The 19843-nt window shown below is 37.4% G+C and overlaps 1 protein-coding gene across 9 annotated transcripts in view; it reads right to left on the minus strand.

Annotated features, from left to right (window-relative positions):
- The window catches only part of PDE1C (phosphodiesterase 1C), a 316241-nt gene that overhangs the window by 153870 nt on the left and 142528 nt on the right, over window positions 1-19843 (minus strand). For 2 of the 9 annotated variants that reach the window (XM_068675046.1, XM_068675042.1), the window contains exon 4: window positions 14802-14864. The exons of the other annotated variants lie outside the window; for them this stretch is intronic. In XM_068675046.1, coding sequence (XP_068531147.1) covers window positions 14802-14864 — 63 coding nt within the window. The remainder of the gene's footprint in view (window positions 1-14801; window positions 14865-19843) is intronic. 9 annotated transcript variants of the gene reach the window in all.

The raw sequence follows: 19843 nt of genomic DNA on the forward strand, positions 1-19843 counted from the left end.
ACACTTTAATCTTTTTCAGCCTCCATTACACTGAACAATTTTGTGTGGCTAGTTAAAAGGTAAGCAACAGCAGCAGCCTTTAAAGGTGGAGAAAGAAATCAGTAGTCCAAATAGTGTTTTACTGGAAGAAAGGAGGATTCAATAAATGTAATAAATGTAAGTCATCGAAGGCATTGTTGGTCTGCTGGAATTGTATGCTGCAGTGAATTCTTCTAGAACACACTTATTGCTCAGAAAATAACAAGAAATAAATTTAAGAGAAACATTCACTGAAATATGGCAAGAGACCAGTGAGAAATCAACCAATCTGAATACAGCAAAGAAGAATGTGACACAGTGTTGAAAAAACATTACATAAACAACCCACCTAAAGTAAATGAATGTTAATTTCCAGGATGTACTGTACCGCTTACAAAAAATTTGTCAAAAATAAATAAAGATCTGTTTCTTTCACTACATCATGTTCCAGGAGTTAGGGGAAAAGAAAGAGAAAAGATAAAAAACAAAGATTAAATCCTGCTACAATAGAAATATGCCATCAGAATATGTAATGCAGAATACATGCTAAGTGTATTCAGTGGCTCTTCAACATTCTATTTTTTTTCCCCCAAACAATATAGACAGATGAGCAAGTTTAGAACAGCAGCATATATTGCTTTGTATGATGATTCAGAAAGCAGGACTAAGCCCATCTTCAAAACTATTATCTTTTTTCTCAGGGAGCATTATTTTTACAACACCAGAAAGTACTATCTATTAAGCCCCCCACTCATCAGTATTATTAATTTACTGCATGAATAATGAATTTGCATTATTGTCTGAGAGCAAAACTGAGAAAGAAAGAGGATTAAATTATGGAAGGAAAATTGTGTACTTAAGGTGACATGAGCCTGCCATCACTCTGATCCTAGGCAATCCCTTTCCCTCCTCTCTGGAATCTCTAGGGCAGGAGCTGCACTGGAAACCAGCTAGCATATTTTCAGTGCTACTTTTGGTTATAAGGCCTGCTGTATTTTTTTTCCACAGTTTCAACAACTTCTGTTCTCCACAGTTAAGCCACCTGAACAATAGCCAAATACCTCAAGTGCTTTGCACAATACTAGAGACCAGGGAGTGAAGACGCACAGATGACATCCTCTTAGGTAAACTACAGGCAAAAAATAAAAAAAAAAAAAAGTGACAGAGCAGCTTTCCATGTTCCTCTCAGCAACACTATTCTCGAATAGAGGTGACTGATGCTCAACTAGGTTTCCAAGATGCATGCATTTATACCCATCTGTCAGAAGGACATGCTGCTGCCACACATGACAGACAGGTTCTGGGCACAAAATGTCAATGCCAAGGAAGGAACGGTGCTCTGTGGACCTAACCTTCCCAGTGACATCTGCTCAGCACAGAGCTCCTGTTCTGTGCCAGCCCTACAATGCCATATGTCTATTTATATTTTATACTCTGCATCTATTGGCACGTGTGTGGCCAATGCATGGGGTGCTGGCATGGAATTCAGGGAGGCCTGGGGTCTCCTGACCAGTTTTATGATCTTCAGGTTGTCACTTTATTTCCCCCATGCCTCCAGCTATCTTCCTAAAGCCAGCAAGAGCCAAAACCAACAGCTTTGCCTTCCTCCAAACCTTCCTCTTGCTTGTTTTAAATCTCTGCATAAAGTTGAAATGTATTTTATAGAAATTACTGAAAGAATTCTGTGGTTCAGCATTTTTTTTTTTACATGGGCCCTCCTCTCCCTGAGGGGGCAAGAGAAGCTCTAGCTGTCTCACAGACACCCAATCCCTCCCTGACTAGCTTTCCTTGCTTGTACCCCATGAAAGGACTCCCTCTGCTCAGTACAGGGCTTTTTGCAGCTGTATTTAGGAGCAGAGCTTTGATGACTACAAATTAGACAGCGTTTCTACTCTATTTTAAGATATTCACTCCTACAATATTTTGGACCAGACAAATCCCATTCATTGCACACTGACCATTTAGCCAGAGACATCCTCATTTCCTACCATGTGACAAGCCTAAAGCTTCATTGCTTCACTGTGACAAAGAATCCCTTGAATAAATCCCTCGAGGAAATCATTCTGTCCAGGAACAGCATATCCACAGACAGCAGTGCACCTCTCCCACCGACTGGGGTAGATTAAGCCTGTATTAGTTCTGTGCATGTATATTTATGTTTTGTCAGTGGAAAGATAGAGGGGATATAAAAAAGAATTTTTTCACATGAGAAAAAGCTGCCTGTATGCTCTTTCCATGATATAGTCATTTGTCATCCACTAGACATTACCTGCTGCCCAAGGAAAAACATCATGAATATTGGAAATTTTCAGACCAAAAGTTTGATATGCTTGGATAGAAAGCATAGATGAAAATAAAGCACGTGATGTGTGTGTTTTTCATGGACTCATATGATAAAGGATGGTGAAAAATAATAATGAGTCTGTCACCTCAGTAATGTATCATTAATTTTCCTTCAAGCATACCCACTAGCACCAGTCACATCTCTATTTTGACATCCATTACTGAGGACATTTTCCAGCAGAAGCAGTAGGACAGAGGTTCCATGAAAAACAATGGTTTTCTTCTGAACATTTAGAAGGAAGAGGGAAAAAAAAATGTGTGTTTTTTGTTGTTTTGTTTTGCTTGTTTCCTTCTTTATTTCATGCTTATTGTTTTAGGGGTCTCATGATTTTTCTGTCAACTAATTTTAATGATTACATTTCTAGGAGAAAACGAAAAGGTAGTAATTATGCCAGTTAACATGCTCAACCTTTACATTAATGGAAAGAGTGTAGTGATATGTCTTTTTAAGTATTTACTATATCTGAGGATTATTGCATATCATCACTTTTATATCCATGAAATAAATCATGAACATGATGGCATGACTCTCATTTGTAGCCTGAATTGTGTAAGTAGAGTAAAAGCCTAACAATAAAATAATAATAAAAATGGCACGAGGTAGGGAGAAAAAAAAGGCAAAGAAAAAAAAAAAGCAGTTATACAACCACCCATGAATTAGAAATTTTAGTGCCATAGTCTTTATAAATCAGATAAAGTATAACACATTCAACAAGATAATGGCTTTTTTAAAAAAAATTTATTTTACTTGATTAAAACCAGTAGATGTGAGTCATACTGATATTTATATGGTGGAAAAAAATGCAGTTGGGAAGGCAATGAGCACAGGACAAATCTACAGCATGAGCACCTGTGTGTCTGTACTCATGCCTTAGTGGGTTCATTAGTTAAAGATGTGCTCAGGGGAAATTTCGTTGTGCATCTTACCAGCCCATACAGTTCAGCCACTAAATGTAAACTCTTCTGCTAGAAACATTGACTTCTGATATTTACAGTCTCTAGGTGCTATGCAGTTATTCCTAATAGCAGCCAATTCCTTTTTCCTAGCAGTCAGTGACAGAGTTACAAGTGGCATTTTTATCTGCAGTGTTTTGCACTTCCCAAACCAAAACTCTATTTCCATCAAAATGCTGGAGTAGTCATAAAGCAGTGCCTAATGCATAATTAGTATGATGTAAAATGTCTGGTACTAAATTCTCAGCCAATTTAAAATAGCTAAGCTCCACTGGAGTTTACTGAGATGTTTTGTCCATTTATAGAAGCAAAGTATCTGGAACATCACACCAATTTCTTCTTGTTTGACTGAAGCTACTCACTTTCAGCTCTGTCAACTACCTTCAAATATTTTGATTAAGGTTTTTCTAAGTGCGGAGGAGCGGATGGGCGAGGGAGCCGAGTAAATTATGGATTGTCATTTGGTTTCTGCCAACTTAAATCTGGTTCAGTTCACACAGAGGAGGTTGTTTTGATGGCTTCCTAACAGCCCTTCATAAGCCTTAGAAAATAACCATTCAGTTTTTCACTCCTGATTCTTTTTCAGCAAGACAAGGTTTGTGCTGGAGGGTGAGAAGCCATATACTGTATTTCAGGACTAAACGTATAAACGCAGAACTGTATGGGAATGCCAAGTGGCATTCTACTTTTACCTTGGTGTTGCCCAGGCAAACCACATCCACCAAATGAACCCATGAAACACAATGGCATATGTAGCTCATAGCCATTCTGCACTCAAGGTGCAGTTGATATGCAAATGTGCCATGGTTATCGATACTTACATACAAAATTCTTCATGCTGTTGTTATGTGAGTGAAATGTGCAGTAATCTTTGAGGATTAAAATAAAAAGCACCCATGTGTAACTCCACACTCCCCTGCTCCAGTCCTGCCAGTGCTTATGCAGGATAAGTGCACCGTAACTAGCCACCATAACTAGCAAATGCTGGACAGTTGCTCCAATTTGAATGACGCCGCTAGCACTGTATATAATCATCAGTATTAAAATCCTCTCTATTCAGAGTTTTCTAAGAGGACTGCACAAGGAAAATCCTTGAGCTTTCTTCTTCTGTTAGGGAAGGAGCCAAGAAAAGACACATTTCAGAACACATTATTAAAAAGGAGGAAAAGCCTACACACCAGCTTGCAAGTGAGAGCAAATTTCCTCCACTGATTACAGCAGGTCTACCACGTCAGCACGGCTGAGTCAGAGCACCAGATTAATTCTAGAAACGCTCTGCGTAACAGCCAGCAGCAATGAGGAAGGTCACAGCCAAGGTTACTGTGTCACTCCTTCAGGACAGCTCTATAAAATAAACCATATGGCTCGTTTGTAGCTGTTCTCACAATCTACACTCCTTTCTGTTCACCTCCAAAACTGCTTGACCAGGGTGTGGGGAGGGAAGGCATATTAATTCACAGGGGGGTGGAAATTTGACTTCTTCAGCCACCTGCATCAGAAGCAAAAACAGTGTGTAGCTTTTATACCTGTACCATTTTCTCCTGTATTCCTGCATACAGAAATCCTGAAACAGCAACCCAGCTCACAGTGCATTCTTAAAGGATTGCTCTGCACACCCTGACAAATGTGCTGAAGGGTAGAAACTCACTCTGACACTTTCCAAAGTGGACAGAAATCTCTACACGGGTACAGAGAAGACCATTAAAATGAGGCAGCCCAGCCTGAGAGACTAAGGAGGAGAAGGAAAAGCTACTGATGAAGAAAGGCGCCCCGATAGGGTCACCTCCCCAGGACAAGGCAGTCTCATCTGCTAGCGACACAGAGACCCTCCCATGAAAATGCCAGACACAGGGATTAGACAACCTCCCTCCTGACACAAAGAGTTATCCAAAACTGCATCCAGAGACCTCCATGCCAAAACTGTCTAGAGCCCTTTCCATCCCAAATCACCCTTACATGGCCAGGATCCAAATGGAACCAACTGACTGGGAGACTTTCCACCCATCAAAAATCACGTATGTGTTTTATGGTACCAGCCACTGCATTTTTGCATAAGCATTCTGATTTATTTTAAAAACCTCTGCTTTATGTTTTAAGCTTTCTGAGACTTGCATTTTGAGGATTTTTTGTCTATGAGCAGTTGCTATAATCTTTGTCTTTCCCAGGGATCTCTCTCAGAACCATGTCACTGAACGTTCTGGGGCCTTGAGGCAACCCAGTTCCTCTGAAAGCTCCAACAAGATACATGAGTTTATAATCAGTGTTGATATCAAATGTACACAATAGAGGCTATGAACATTAGCTGTTCATATATACTTCAAGAATGATTTCACATAAGCGGTGATCTAAAGAAATAATAAACTGCTCTATAAATTGCTCTACAACAGCTATTAATAAAAAGGGCTCAGAGCTGCACTGAACACTTCATTAGAAATGAGATCCTCATTACAAATCTTACAGAACTTACTCCTCCAGCACTGGAAAGGAGAAATTTGTCTACATATATACGCAAGCATACCAAACACTATTCCAAAATGAAAGGCAAACTAGATGACTGAAAAACTACAAAGAATGCAATCTCTGAAGGCATGTTTTTTGTTGTTGTTGTTGGTTTTTTTTCTCTGGTACATGTAATGGCTATTATTTGAAAAAGTGACTGGAATGAGGATACTACTGACCTGTTTCAGTGCCTTTTTGCTAGTCTTGGTTTTGCTAATGTGTGCAACAACCCATGCCTCAAAATTCAGGAAGAGGATGTAGAGAAATAAAACACATGGGTCTAATCAGCTGGAGAAACTCAGACTCGAATAATGACAAGTTCTCATACAATGCCAAACTGATGCACACCATAACTGCTAGGAAACACTTTCTGGCCCAGGCTGGATTACCCTTTTCATGGAAAACCAGGCACAAGGGGAAAGATGGTATGCAAGTCTTATCTTAACTTGAAATAGGACCCAGCTGCAAAGCACACAGAGAGCTAGGTGGCAGAAAGCATTCTCAAGCTCTGGAGGGTTGATATAGCCTCCTTTATAGTAAGTGCTATCAGGAACATGCTTGTTTGAATACAAGGCATGAAGGAAAAAATGAAACACAAAATTTCACTATTCCAGAACAAAGACAGACATAAAAAATAAATTACCTCCACTTTGTAGGTTTTTTTTTGTTGTTGTTGGTTTTTTTATCAAGTGAAAATGAAAGTTCTGAAATTCAACAAGTATATTATCTATGTATATATTATATATATATATATATATTATTTTTTTTATGTATTATGTTTAATGTTTGGACATGTTGCAATTGAGGACAACAGCAAAATCCCAAGAAAAGCTGTGTGAGAACTTCAGCTAGATTAGCTGTATATACACCTTTAACATATAAAAACTCAAGTTAGTTTCCAGTACTTCTCACAACTACCTTCTATGTGTATGATTCCTAAAGAGAGAAGGTAGAGACAAGAAGCTATTTTTCAATAATACCAAAAATGAAAAAGCCTCTTTAGCATCTTTTAATACCAGCCTCATTTCAGAATCTCAAAGCTTGGCATTTTCACAAATAAGCTTTGAGGAGTCTGTGAGCTTTGTGTCCTGTGAATCTGATATTGGCAAAGATTTATAGCATGGATAAGACAATATGCAAAGCAAGCCCAATTGTTATTAGACTCAATCTTTTCTTCATGAAACATTTCTGCAGTTAAAGCAAAAAGCAAATGCCAATATACCTTTCCAGAGCAGCATATTCAATTTTAACTTTAACTGCCATTCGTCACAGAGTTGCTTTCTTACTGTGCCTGAAGCAACTTTCAATTCAAGTACATTAAGCAACTGGCCTTTTGATAACACAACAAATTGATGGCACTGCAACTTTATTATAGCTGGAATGCTTAACAAATAATACCTGTGTAAGTCCCTATCTTCAAATTGGAAGCAAAAGTTAGGTAGAAATAAACGGAATTCACACAAATTAAGAGTTGTAGTCTACATAAAACTTGAAAAACAAAACAAAACAAAACCTCCCTTAACTCTGCCTAGGTCAAATATGTGTGTTTTTTTGTGTGTGTGTGTGTGTGTGTGTTTGCTTTTTTTTTTTTTTTTTTTTTTATGGCATTCCAATATTATATTGGTGGCAATTCTCAAAACGTGAAAACTTCACAAGAGTTACAAAGCACTATGGACATGATGTCATCAATAGCTTCAATCTGTCCTTCCACTTCTCTATAGTGGCCAAAACCAACTGCTTATACACTTAGTATAACATAGCAAGCTGCAAAAGAGAATCGATACATACCTGGGAAGAGAACAGTTTCGAAATGCAAACTCTGCCATTATATTACACCATTTTAAATGAGATTCTCCATGTAGAGCAAACAAAAAACAATGGATGGATGGATGGAAGGAAGGAAGGAAGGAGAGGGAAAGATGGAAAGAAAAACAAGAAAAGAGAAACAAAGTTAACCTTGGTGGTTTGGAAGATCTATTTTCAGTGCAAAGTGTTGTTTCTACTTGAGGCTTACTTGGCCCCTTTGTCAAGCATCTAAAAAGAGGGAAAGTCAAAAGCAATACAGAAGCATTAAGAGATTTTCTATAAATATGAACAAATAACATTTTTTTCAGATCTGTGTAATATTAACTCACAGGGATTCTAATTACTAAAGTAACACTGGAGCTCTTGAGAAAAATATCTTTTCTAAGCATCACCTTTTTTCTCCTAATTGATCACAAGCATAATAAAGAACTACTTTATTGCATAAGAAGACTTAAACTTTCCCTTTACAACTCATTAGAAACTACAATTATTTAATGGTATAAATGAAGTCCTCATTCACCCAATTTGCTTTTTTACCAACAAGGGAAAATAAGAACTGCCATCCTAATATACGTCAATGTCCAAATCTATCCAAAATTCTTCTTAAAGTTAGTCAGTAGTGGATATCCACGTACATAAAACTTTCCTAATGGATATTTAGGCCATGAAACACTCTTCTTTATCCTACATGAATCAATTTATCTCAAGTCAAGATGCAAAAAATTTGAAAAATAATAAGGTATGGTGTGTCTCCGGATTTCACCTTACTGAGTATTAACATGAATTTGCAACATTCGTATACACAGCAAGCTCACTGAATGGCCTGAAAACCACATACAGCCAACCATTTCGATTTCCCTTTTTCCTCACTTCTCCCCAGCCAGTCTTTAGTTTGTATTATCCCACTGTGGGGTAATACAGCTGGACAAGCTGGACAGACTTTAGAACATCGTTTTTAAATAGCCTTTAGCACAACAGAGCACAATCTGAATGTTGAGCATAGGGGCTTCAGTCAATCCTAAAATGAGTCATATACATGTTTTGTAAAACTGATGAGTTATTTTGTTTCTTTTCTCCTTTTTCTCTCAACATTTTCATATTTTCCTTAAAAAAAAAAAAAAAAAAAAACAAACAAGCAAAACCATATTGCCCAGTACACACTTTAAAATGCAACTTTAAAACCTTTCTTTTGAAACACTGAAAAGTTAACTTATTTAAATTTGTGCTTTTGAGAAAACAATCAATCTTAGCCTGGCAAGTTCTTAAGAGTGGAAGTGTCGATATTGCAGCTACAGGTCTGTGCCCCACATGTTTCACAATAGGTTCTTCCCTACAAACAAATGCTGAGTTTACTTAGCAACAATCCATCTTCAGTTTTCAGATGGAGATGAGTACAGCCAAACATGTTCAGTTTATATGTGACAGATGAGCTTTTCATAGACTTGCAAAGATGGAAATCCCAGACATCTACCCAGTTCTCTCAACCATGCAGACCTAGACAGTTTAACTTCGATGGGTTTCCTACAACATGTGAGCAATTACGGGATGAAAAAAAAACAACATTTGGAGGTAAAGAATCCATGTCCCTTACAGAAAGCTAAAATGTTATCCCAGTCAGCTACTTTAGTTGCCCATCTGTTATACACTGTATGTCAAACTTGTTCTCAGAATCATCAGCACAAAAGGACATGACAGACTCAAGTGGGTGAAATGAATAAGTAGTGATGTTTGGAACGTTAATAACCCTAGCTGGAGAGACTAATCAGTGACTCTGACCCCTGCTGCTCTAACCAGTGACTATTTCCATGCCAAGAAGTGGTTCACTTTATTCTGAATTGTGGAACTAACACTTTTGCAACTGTGATAGAAGGAGAAAGAGCTTCAGAGCCATAGAGATATGGCCCTATAGATACCTATAGATAGGTAGAGATACCTGAAGGCAGGCTTGTTTGTCTAAAGGCTTCTTCATTTTCTATCACATTTTGATCCAGTAAAATATACTGTTCCTCCCTTCAGACTCTGTCTGATACTACATGCACCTTTAATATTGTAGTTACTTATGGTATTTTGACTAGATTAGTACAATAAAATATCACTTAAGACTTCTACTTTACTTCTACTTAAAGCTTCCTTACTTTCTACTTAAAACTTCTTCTTTAGCCGTCACCTACTTCCGACTCATTTGGACCATTTGTCATGTAAAGTTATTTCATTTGAAAATTCACAAAATAGGAAATTAATAGGCCATCTGCATGCCCATCATCCATTCACTGGGCAAAATTCATCTTCTTGAGCCTCCCTTCAAAGCCAGTGCAATGTGACTATAAGCATCTAATGACAGTTTATCCCTAAAATTCATTGAAAAACAATTTCCCTTCTCTTCCCCAAGTCTGGGCCATGATATCATTCAGACTGGAGGCAATGAGTCCATAATGAAATCAAACATCAAAACCCTAAAAGTAAGCCAATTTGTATTTTAGTAAAATGCAGGGATTAGATTCTGCCATTCTGCTGTGGGTATATAACACCTGACTCTGCGTGAAGCCCTGTTTATAGCGTTAGGACTTCCCAAATATTAAGACACCAGGTTCACTGAACTCAGACTGAGTCGAAGACAAAATGTATTAGAAATGTATCAAGTTATTTACACACTCATTTTCTTGAAAGAGTGACTAAGTTTGAAACTTCTTATCATTTGGTAATACATCCAGTCATCCAAAATCAATTCATCTGAAATGTCCAGAAATTTACTGTACATCAGCAAAATGAGTTAAACAATCAAATACACACATTTTTCCTTTTGTTCTTGCCAAAGACCTTTTCTTTCCTAGGTTTCAGTTTGCTCTCTTTTCATTTCATCCTTCTGTCATACAGTATTAGCTAAAGATACGCAATGCAATCAGCTCTTTCAGACAGCTACTTTCTGAAAAGTTTTAATGAAAAAATTTTGCTGGCGCTACAATTAAATGAAACCAGTGTAGGATCACTTGTGATTTTCAACAAGCTGACAGACTTTTTTTTTCCCTCATCACTTTTTCTCCCTTTCCTATTAACAAAATAAAAGTATTTATTAGATCAGTCTAGAGAAATATATTTCACTTTGGAATTTATGCATGCGTTCTTTAAAAATCACTCAGCTGAATCAAATTCATATCTGAATGACAATGAGTGATTACATAGTTACAATGAGTGATTACAAAGAGAAGTTCATCTTCTCTAATCATCCTGTATATTGAAAATATTGAAAAGAAAAAAATATTTTTAAGTCTTTTAATCTAACAGAGAGATTAAAAAAAAAAAAAAAGAAATATACTGTGGAAAAAAAAAATATGTGCAGAATGTTAATGGAGTCTCCATCATCATCTTAAAAGGTTTTTGCAGTCCCTAGGGTTGACTTCTCACAGAATATGGGTACAATATAATATTGCTGTTCCTCATTCAATTCTCAGCAAACTTGGCCTTCTCATAGAACTTTCAGAAACAGATTTAAGAAGAGCATTGGACTGCTTAACTACTTGTCTGTCTCTTTCACTTGACATATTTTGCCCTTCAGATAGGATCATATTTAAAGCTGGCAAAAAATGCTCAGAAAGCAAAGTGCAGAGTACATCAGTAAGATGATGGCCAAAGTTTATAGCCTTCAGAAAACATTTATTATATATAAATTAACTTCAGCTGTTCTCATTCTTTGTAGAAGTAGTTGGTCTACTGTGAATCCTAATGAACTATTTACCTTATTGATACTGGTTTACAAATACAGAGCTTGATGGAACAGAATTATTTATTGAATTGAAAAAAAATGCTTCTTATTACTTATTACTCTTTTCTGGTTGTTATACTCCGGGAAAGAGCTAACACCTGCTCTATAAAATTGTCTGTTTCAAGGACACTAAAATACCCAGTCTGATTTATCTCATCTTTAAATAAAATGGTCTTCATCCTTCTAATCTTTCCTCACACCAAAGCCTCATCATTTTCATCACCAGGCTGTAGAATTTTCTTCTGTCTGCTCTGTCTTTTATCACAGAGAGTTACCAAGAAAATGCAACATTCACAGGGTGGGAGTCCCATCATTTCTCAGAAGAGCCTTTCAATCTCTTGAAAATTATCTCCCTTCTGTTTGCTTTCTGACTACCTTTTTGGGGCTGAGCAGAGCTCATCCTTCCAGGAATTCTGTCCAGAGTCGGAGTTCCCATGCAAAAGCAGGCAAAAGGTAATACACCAGTTAAGAAGCCTTTAACCTACAAACTACTTTCAAGACATATACAACCAACACCAATACAAAAAAAGGTGGTTCAACTTCATTTACTAGTATCAGTATGTAGCAAAAGCCTAGCCAAGCATCACCACGATATATCTTTGTTATTGACATGTCTGGCAAACTGGAGAGCCATCATTAAAAAGAATTTCCCAGTTAGTGATTTGAGAAAGTCCTTATGAAAGCTTCTCCATTATTTCTGCCAGTGTAAGTGGATATCCAGGTGGTTTTGATCCTTACTGTCTCCATTACATTCCAGTTCTTGCCATTGTGCTCCAGAATAAATTACACTGCACATATATGAAGAATATTCATAATCTGCATTTCAGATTGAAACGTACAGCCAAAACATCTTGTACCAACACTAGAAAACTTACCTTATGAACTTTGCTTATAAACTTATCTTGTTTATATCCATCATCTTCGAATACAGCAATCACACAACTATATCATCTCTTAACTACTTAGTAGGGATAACAAAGTATAGCTAGTTAGAGCTTTTGATACATGCTTCAAGAATAACTTATTAGGAGATTGAATTATTTGAATTTATTTAGCTACTCTTTTTTGCATTCATGATGGTTTCCAGGATGGAAGAGTAGCGTAGTGTAGGATAGGATGGAATGGAATAGTCCAATTGGAAGGGACCTTCAAAGATCTAGTCCAACTGCTAGTCCACTTCAGGGCTAACCAAATATTAAAGCATATTATTGAGGGTGTTGTCCAAATGCCTATTAAACACTGACATGCATGGTCATCAACCACATTTCTAGGAAGCTTGCTCCAGTGTTTGAGCACCCTCACCATAAAGAAATAGTTCCTAATGTCTGGTTTGAACCTTCCCTGCTGCAGCTTTGAGTCATCCCACACATTCTGTCATCAGTTACCAGGGAGCACCTCCCTCGCTGCTTCTCCTCAGGAAGCTGCAGAGAGCAACTTGCCTGGTTATGCAGCTGGTAAAAAAGATAAGAGGAACTAGTCACCGAACTACAGGAAGGTTGGAATAAAAGACATGGTGGAATGGGGTGCACAACTGGCATGCTGTGATGGACAGGTATATATGCTATTCAGGAAAAGTACTCAGGGAATACAAAGAATAGAGATGGTCCTCTCAGGCAAACTAGAGTATTTCTGGATACTGTCAAGGATAATTTCTTGATATGTGCACTAGAGGGCTAACCAGGGGTGAAGAACTTCTACCTGAGGAGAGCCAGGGAGTAGAACAGAGGCAACAGAGGTTGGTGGGTTGGTTTCAGAACCTCCTGAGACCCAACCTGAAGAATTCTGTGATTCTGGGAAAAGAATCCTCTAATTGAGTGATCTAATTGCAGATCTGTCTGCAATGGAAAGCTGGTATTCAGTGATAAATAATTTTTTCCACATACATGCAATAACTAACATACGTGTTTTCCTTTCGAGCCAAGAATACATGCATTTACATGAGACAGGTGTTAAAGGGGCTTATATTTAAGACAAATTAGCACTAAAGAAAACTCTAGATAATCTACCATTACCTAAACAAGGACAACACTCCTGTGCTTATAATACTCCACAAAAATAAATAGATAAATAAATAAATAATGAACAAGCAAATAAATAAATAAATAAGTCCCCTACTAAATGAATGAACGGCTAGCCTTATGAGATATAGGGTCAGGTATACAGACACAAGCTGCGGGGTTGGGACATGTATGCATATAGGCCTTTAGACCTTAGCAAAACAGGGTTGGAGTCACATCACCTAACACTGGCCATCTGAATAGATGTTTACTGTTTTCTTCAAGGTCTTCTCTTTAAGCTCTACAGTTCCTCTGTGAAGGGTGACTCAGAAGAGTCAACTTCTACTAAATGTCCCCTTGGCAGACAAAAACAATTAGGCAAGATGAATTCCACTCTTAACAAGAGCTGTTAACAAAATCAGCTAGGCACTTGAAGCCAAACACTATAGTGAAAAAAATCATCCCTAATAATACTAACAGGCAACAACTGACAGCATAGCAGGAATGAACAAAACAAATAGCAATTTCTCCCATTCCTCAGGTTTTCCCAGTGGGAGTTGCTGTTTTGGGCCTGTCTTGGTTAGACTGTTAGTTCTTCAGGCCTGGAGACTGTTCATGTTACTTATCTAACTCAACAGTTGTGCCACAGCTTTAGCCCCAAATACCTGTATTAGTTGCTTATAACTCCATCATGAAAGCCGCTAGACCTTTCAGCAATTACCCCTGTGAGTTCCAGTATGTAACAGTGAGTTAAATGAAAACACAGAGAGAAGAAAACTAAAGTGTGAAATAGGCTGTGTATGGAGAAATTGAGACTGTTAAAAAAAAAAAAAAAAAAAAAAAAAAAAGGATTTCTAAGATGGGTAGGGTTTGGTGGTAGTCTACCAGGTCAGCTCTAGCTCCATCCCCACACCTCAGCATGCCACCCTTCATTTGCGTGTCTCTTTCATTATTCAGATATAAAATATCCTTTTATCTGGATGGTTATTTTGAAATCAGGATCCAACATAAGAGCAGCATGAAGGCCTAAGAAATAATTTCTCTGACTAAGCATCATTGCTTAGTTACAATGCAACTAATTTCAAAATGCATTTGAATTGTCTTGTATGTGGTATTGGAGACCATGTCCTTACAGTCTTTCTGTTCAGTCCTGATTATAGCCTACAGGAGGAGGGGTGAGCATCCAGAGGAAGGATGGAATGAAAGACAGATGAGAACAGACCTCCAAAAATCCTAAGTGGGATATGTTGTTCAAACTGAAATCAGCTGGAATTTTTTAAGAGCCAAAATTTCAACCTGCTTATTAATTTCCTTCTCTTTAAAGTCACATAAATAGCTTGTCAAAAACCTAAGCAAAAATTTTGTCATCCTGCCTTTGCCTGCCCTATTACACCCCACACCCACACATGCACACAGTGACTGACCGTATGTAAATTATCAGACTGTGGAGTCGCTCAAATGTGACGACTGTTTCCCACAACAAGCTCCTGAAATAAAGAAAGTCCATCAGCTCTTCAGCATTTCTCACAGTACCTTTCTGTAGGGTAAAAAAACAACAGTCTGAACTCTGAATGCTGTTACAAAGGCTAGAACAGCATATGTTATATTTTTTTTTAAGATACAATAAATAACTCTTAACAAGTTGATTGCGGGCTGCTGGATATCCTTATGTATTTGGATTTAAAATAAATAAATAAATAATTGTAAGCAGCCTGTGAAGTTTCAGTGAGGTTTCACCACTGACCCTTAATATTTTAAAAACTCTTCTTTAAAATCTGAAGGAAGCGTACTGTTTCTTTCCATAAATAATACCTTTTAAAGATTTATTCCTGCATGGAATGAGCTCAGTATTTTAAGTGAGTAAACACTGTTTCATAATCTGAGAAGTGCCAAATAACAAAATATTTCCCCTCTAATTTGTTTCTGTTACATAACATTAGGAGTAAGTGGAAAACATCCGTACAAAATAATTTTTATGATATTTTACTAGACTAGCAGTAGATACAAGGAATTTATATATATATATATATGAATGTCAGATGAGAAAAGACTAACTAGACAATTATTAAAAATAATAAAATAATAGGTGAAAAGTGACCTGTCAAATTTAACAAACTGTTTAACTAAGGTTTAGGGGTACTTTGAACTAGTATTAAAAGTGAATTTTAATTCATTTTAAGAAGCTGCAACAGAGTTGCAAACCTGCAGCTGATTATCCCCAAAATAACAAATAAGAGGACTGGAATGTTAAACATAACAAACAAAGCAAAGGGGAAATACAAGTTTTAGGCAAGGTCATATTACCTAAAATGCCATACTTCCCTGCAAATGTATTTTTCCAGAAGGGGCAACTTCCTTTCTGCAAGGTCTGTAGCTTATTATTCTCTGCGATGATTCACACCATATAATAACATTCCTATCTGATAAACAGAACCAGTGTAATTTTAAAACAAGTACATATTTCCATTCAGGACACTGTAAGTTCAAGTTGATGAGCAGCTTGATCCTTTGAAGATCTACATAATTGCTTTGTCTCATAATCTACCCAGTTGCCTAGGTTGTTTTCCCCTTTTATTATTGCTGTATCCTTTGGAAAGGATACCAGTGTCATATCACTGAATCCCTGTAAGACTCTCCATATGCCATGCCATGCTCAGCATGTGGTCTATGGTAGCTCCTTACTGAAGTCAAAAAACAGGTAGTAAAACAATACGTATATATTACTGGAACTATTCAGCAGTACTGGCAAACTTTCAAGACTAAAGTTTCCAAACAGTACAGCTTGGGAAGTGTTGATAAGGCCCAGGCAGTAAACAGATGCTGAAAAAATGTCTCAGGCATAGCAACGTGAAGTGAAAATTCAAGCTAACTTACCACAATTAGATTATTTTATCTCTCTGTATCATGAAAAATAATACGTCACTGCTGTTCTTAGTGACAGAATGAGGTGCTGCAGTCCCATGCAAGAGTAAATAGTCCACGGAAAACAAAATTGCTGCATTGGATGCATTCTTCCCGTGGGTTCCTTCCATTTCTTATCAAGGATACTTTTAGTCAGTTAGAGGTTCTGAGTATTCATCAAGATGAATACGCACTAAATAAAAAAAGAGGCCACGTGCTGTCTACAAAGCATGCTTTAGTGTGGCTTAGAAAAGGTCAGCATGAAGGAAGACAGTTAACTTATTCAAAGCACAAGGGGAAAAATAGCTTTAAGGTATCTTCAGTCACAACTGTTAGTTTCACCAGTGACTAAATATGTAATGTGAACATTTCTAAGATGATGATCCTCTGGAAGCTTTCTCACATTTGGTATGCAAGAAAACTACCAAGGAATCTCTATGTATTGATCCAGTCACAGAGCTCCATTTAGACCTGAGCAATTATCCACTGTATGGTTCTCCCCCGAATAGCTCTGCTTCAAAGACATCAGCTTTTAAGAATGAATCACTCCTAGCTCAAAGAGCATTCAGTCAACATTCACATATTTGCTTGGTTGTTTTTTTCCTTTGTAAGATGGTGGTGGTGGTGGTGAAAATTGGCCAAAAGATATCCTTGCAGATGAAAGGTGCCTTTCCTAGAATATTTACTAGATTAGAAGAGCCATGTGTAGAAATCCACATTAAACATTGCTTGAAAAGCAGACTGTCACACTATACATAAGTTGAGATAAAATAGCTTTTGAACAACAGATTTTTTTTTTTTTTTTTATGTATCCGTTAACACATTTTAAACCTTTGAAGCAGGCAGAACACATCGAGTCTCCACATTTTAGCCAGCAGTGGTGTTTCTTCTTGCATTGGGAAGTCCTCTATAAAGACTTAAACATACACAAAAAGATGTCTCTGTACCATCTACAAGAAGCCTGGTTGTTTGGCAAAACACAGTTTTCAACTGTATTTCAGCCTGAATTCGCACAGTAATATGGGTAATAATCAGTCACCTAAACATACTTATGATGTTTGCAGTGCCCTCAGCATTTGAAGCAAAAGGCTTGGCACACAAGACCTAAAGAAGACCCACACACTTTTGAAGCCAGAGGCTACGTGGCTTTGTGAAACAACTCAGGATGTCTATGCGTTGGCAATTATATCAAGACCTCTGTTAGAGATTTAATGTTTTAGACTAGTTGGTAGAGCTGGCAGACATGCGTCCAGACATGCAAGTCCTTCTTCAGATCTCTGATACCTATTCTTCTCATCAAATAAAAAGCTTTCTACTTTTCAGTGAGTTGAGTTCCAATTCAATTTCAGAAGAACAGTAGTAACAAATTTATTCAAAAGAAATATTTGTGGTGTGGGGAAACACTACTGAGCTGAAACAGGATTATCAAATGAATAGTTTTGACTGTTTGAGTACCTTCCTATTCAAAATGTATGTTAGACATCTTACTTACAAAAGAGAAAAACCTCAGTATAGTTAAACTAACTTCATGTGATGTCTTTGTTCTCTTTTCATACAAACTTAGTAGCCATTGAAAGACTCCTCTGTGTATTCCTGACCAAAAGTATGAATGCCATTTATTAATGCATTAAAAATACAAATTACCAAATGTCAATAATTTTATTTCAAAACAAAGATATTAACTTCTTGTCTTTCCTATTGAGTTCATGCTTTCCTTTATGTTCTATACCTGTTCCTCAAGCTGAGTTCCTTCCACAGACAGAAACTTATCATAAGCTCATAAAATCTGATGCCTGGGTAACACATTCCTTATTCAGATTGAAAGCTTTTACTGTATCTGTGTGTGTATGATGCTTTGAAGGAAGATGCTACCCAAATTACATCCTTTCAACCAACATCTGGCAATTGAAACAGGTCAGTGTTCTAATATTTGCCTTTATTACATTAAAACAGTTTTCCAAATTAAGACATAATATGCAGACATTACAAAGTAGGCATCAGAGAAAGCTAGTCTTGTCCTTGTTTACCCTGTTTTCCCTATTTGCTTCAGCACATGGAATTTTACTAGTTTGTTCACCTAACTAGTCCCCATCAACTGTCAATATATATCAGTCCAGATGTTAATCATAACCCTATTTAAATGTAAGAGAGCTATAAGGTTTGTTGTTGTTGTTGTTTTCCCACTGCAATATTTCAGATAGTCCTTTCCTAAATCCAGCCAACAGATCCTACTTAGAGTTCATTATGAATAAATTATCTCAGAGAATCAGCAGAGACTCAAGTTTTAGAAGTCCATTTAAAGGACTTACAATCAGATGTGAAAGACAAGAGGCAACACACCAGCACTACAAAACGCACAAGACCAATGATTCATTTAATTCAAATGGGAGGCCTACGGATACCTCCATTTTGTTGAGTTATGCTGGAGACCTAGCAGACATAGCAAAGAGTCTACTAAGTTTATCACCTCTAATATTCCTGCTTATGCTTCTCTCTCAACTTCTAAGATCTCCTTCAAATGAAAGGACTAAATAAGTCTTCTTCCACCTACACTTTTTGCAGCTCCAACCTCTTTGTGTGCAGGTCTGTAGACACTGACAGGTTTCTCAAGCCATCCATGTTTCCATCACTGGATTAATAAGGAGCAACTCACAAACTTCCAGATCCACATGGCAGAGTGTGCTTTTGCTAGTGGTGTGACAAACTTCCTGTAGGTTCCAAATATCTGTGAGATTCTGTATCACCTTCTGTCATTTTTTAACTGGCCTGAACTAGCCACAAACCACCTGAGCCCATCTTCAATCTAACCACTGTGCAACTCTTTTATTAATGTGTTATTACCGTTGAAGCATTAGAGGATAGCTGTAATTCAGAAATATCTTTACTTTTATTCTTTAAATTCCTCCTCAGTGAAGGTCCTCAGTGGACAACTGATGATGAGGCAAACCCAGCTTTAATTATATTTTTGTTCCAAAATGTTTCAGTTCTAAATTCAGATTAGAGCACAATGTCAAGGCTCTGCTGAAAAGGCTGAATACTGCTTTCTGGAGATAAAAAAGGTGAGAGTTGATGCTGATTGCCACTGGTCTCTCATTGTTTCTCAAGGACACTGACAAACAGCATAGCGCCAGCCTGCCAATAGGGTTCTGTAGACAAAATAACTGAGGTGGTGCATGCTCAGTATTCGGACCATCCAGCTAAGAACTGGAGTTAAATGAAACTGAGCTGAATACATATCCTGGGAATGTTCATTAGAAAGTCTTGAGAAATTCACGAGAGGCTGTCTCTGCCATCATCAAACTTCAAGTTGGGTCCCAAGAGAATCAAAACCTTCAAGTATTTAAGATTTTTCTCACTCTGTTTTCAAGCTCTGCTTTAACCTGTTGTACCTCCAGTTAATTCACATCTCATTTTTTAAAAAGAGGACAGCCACATCTGAAGTAGCTCTGACAATCCTTCTAGACCCTAACATTGAATCACCTCCAACACTGCTCTCCTCTAGGTGACAGCTGTGTGTGCTAAGGACAGAGTCCTTCAGGCTTTGGGGATAAAGCTCTCACCTCTG

The sequence above is a fragment of the Anas acuta genome, chromosome 2 (assembly GCF_963932015.1).
Source record: "Anas acuta chromosome 2, bAnaAcu1.1, whole genome shotgun sequence".
NCBI lineage: Eukaryota > Metazoa > Chordata > Aves > Anseriformes > Anatidae > Anas > Anas acuta.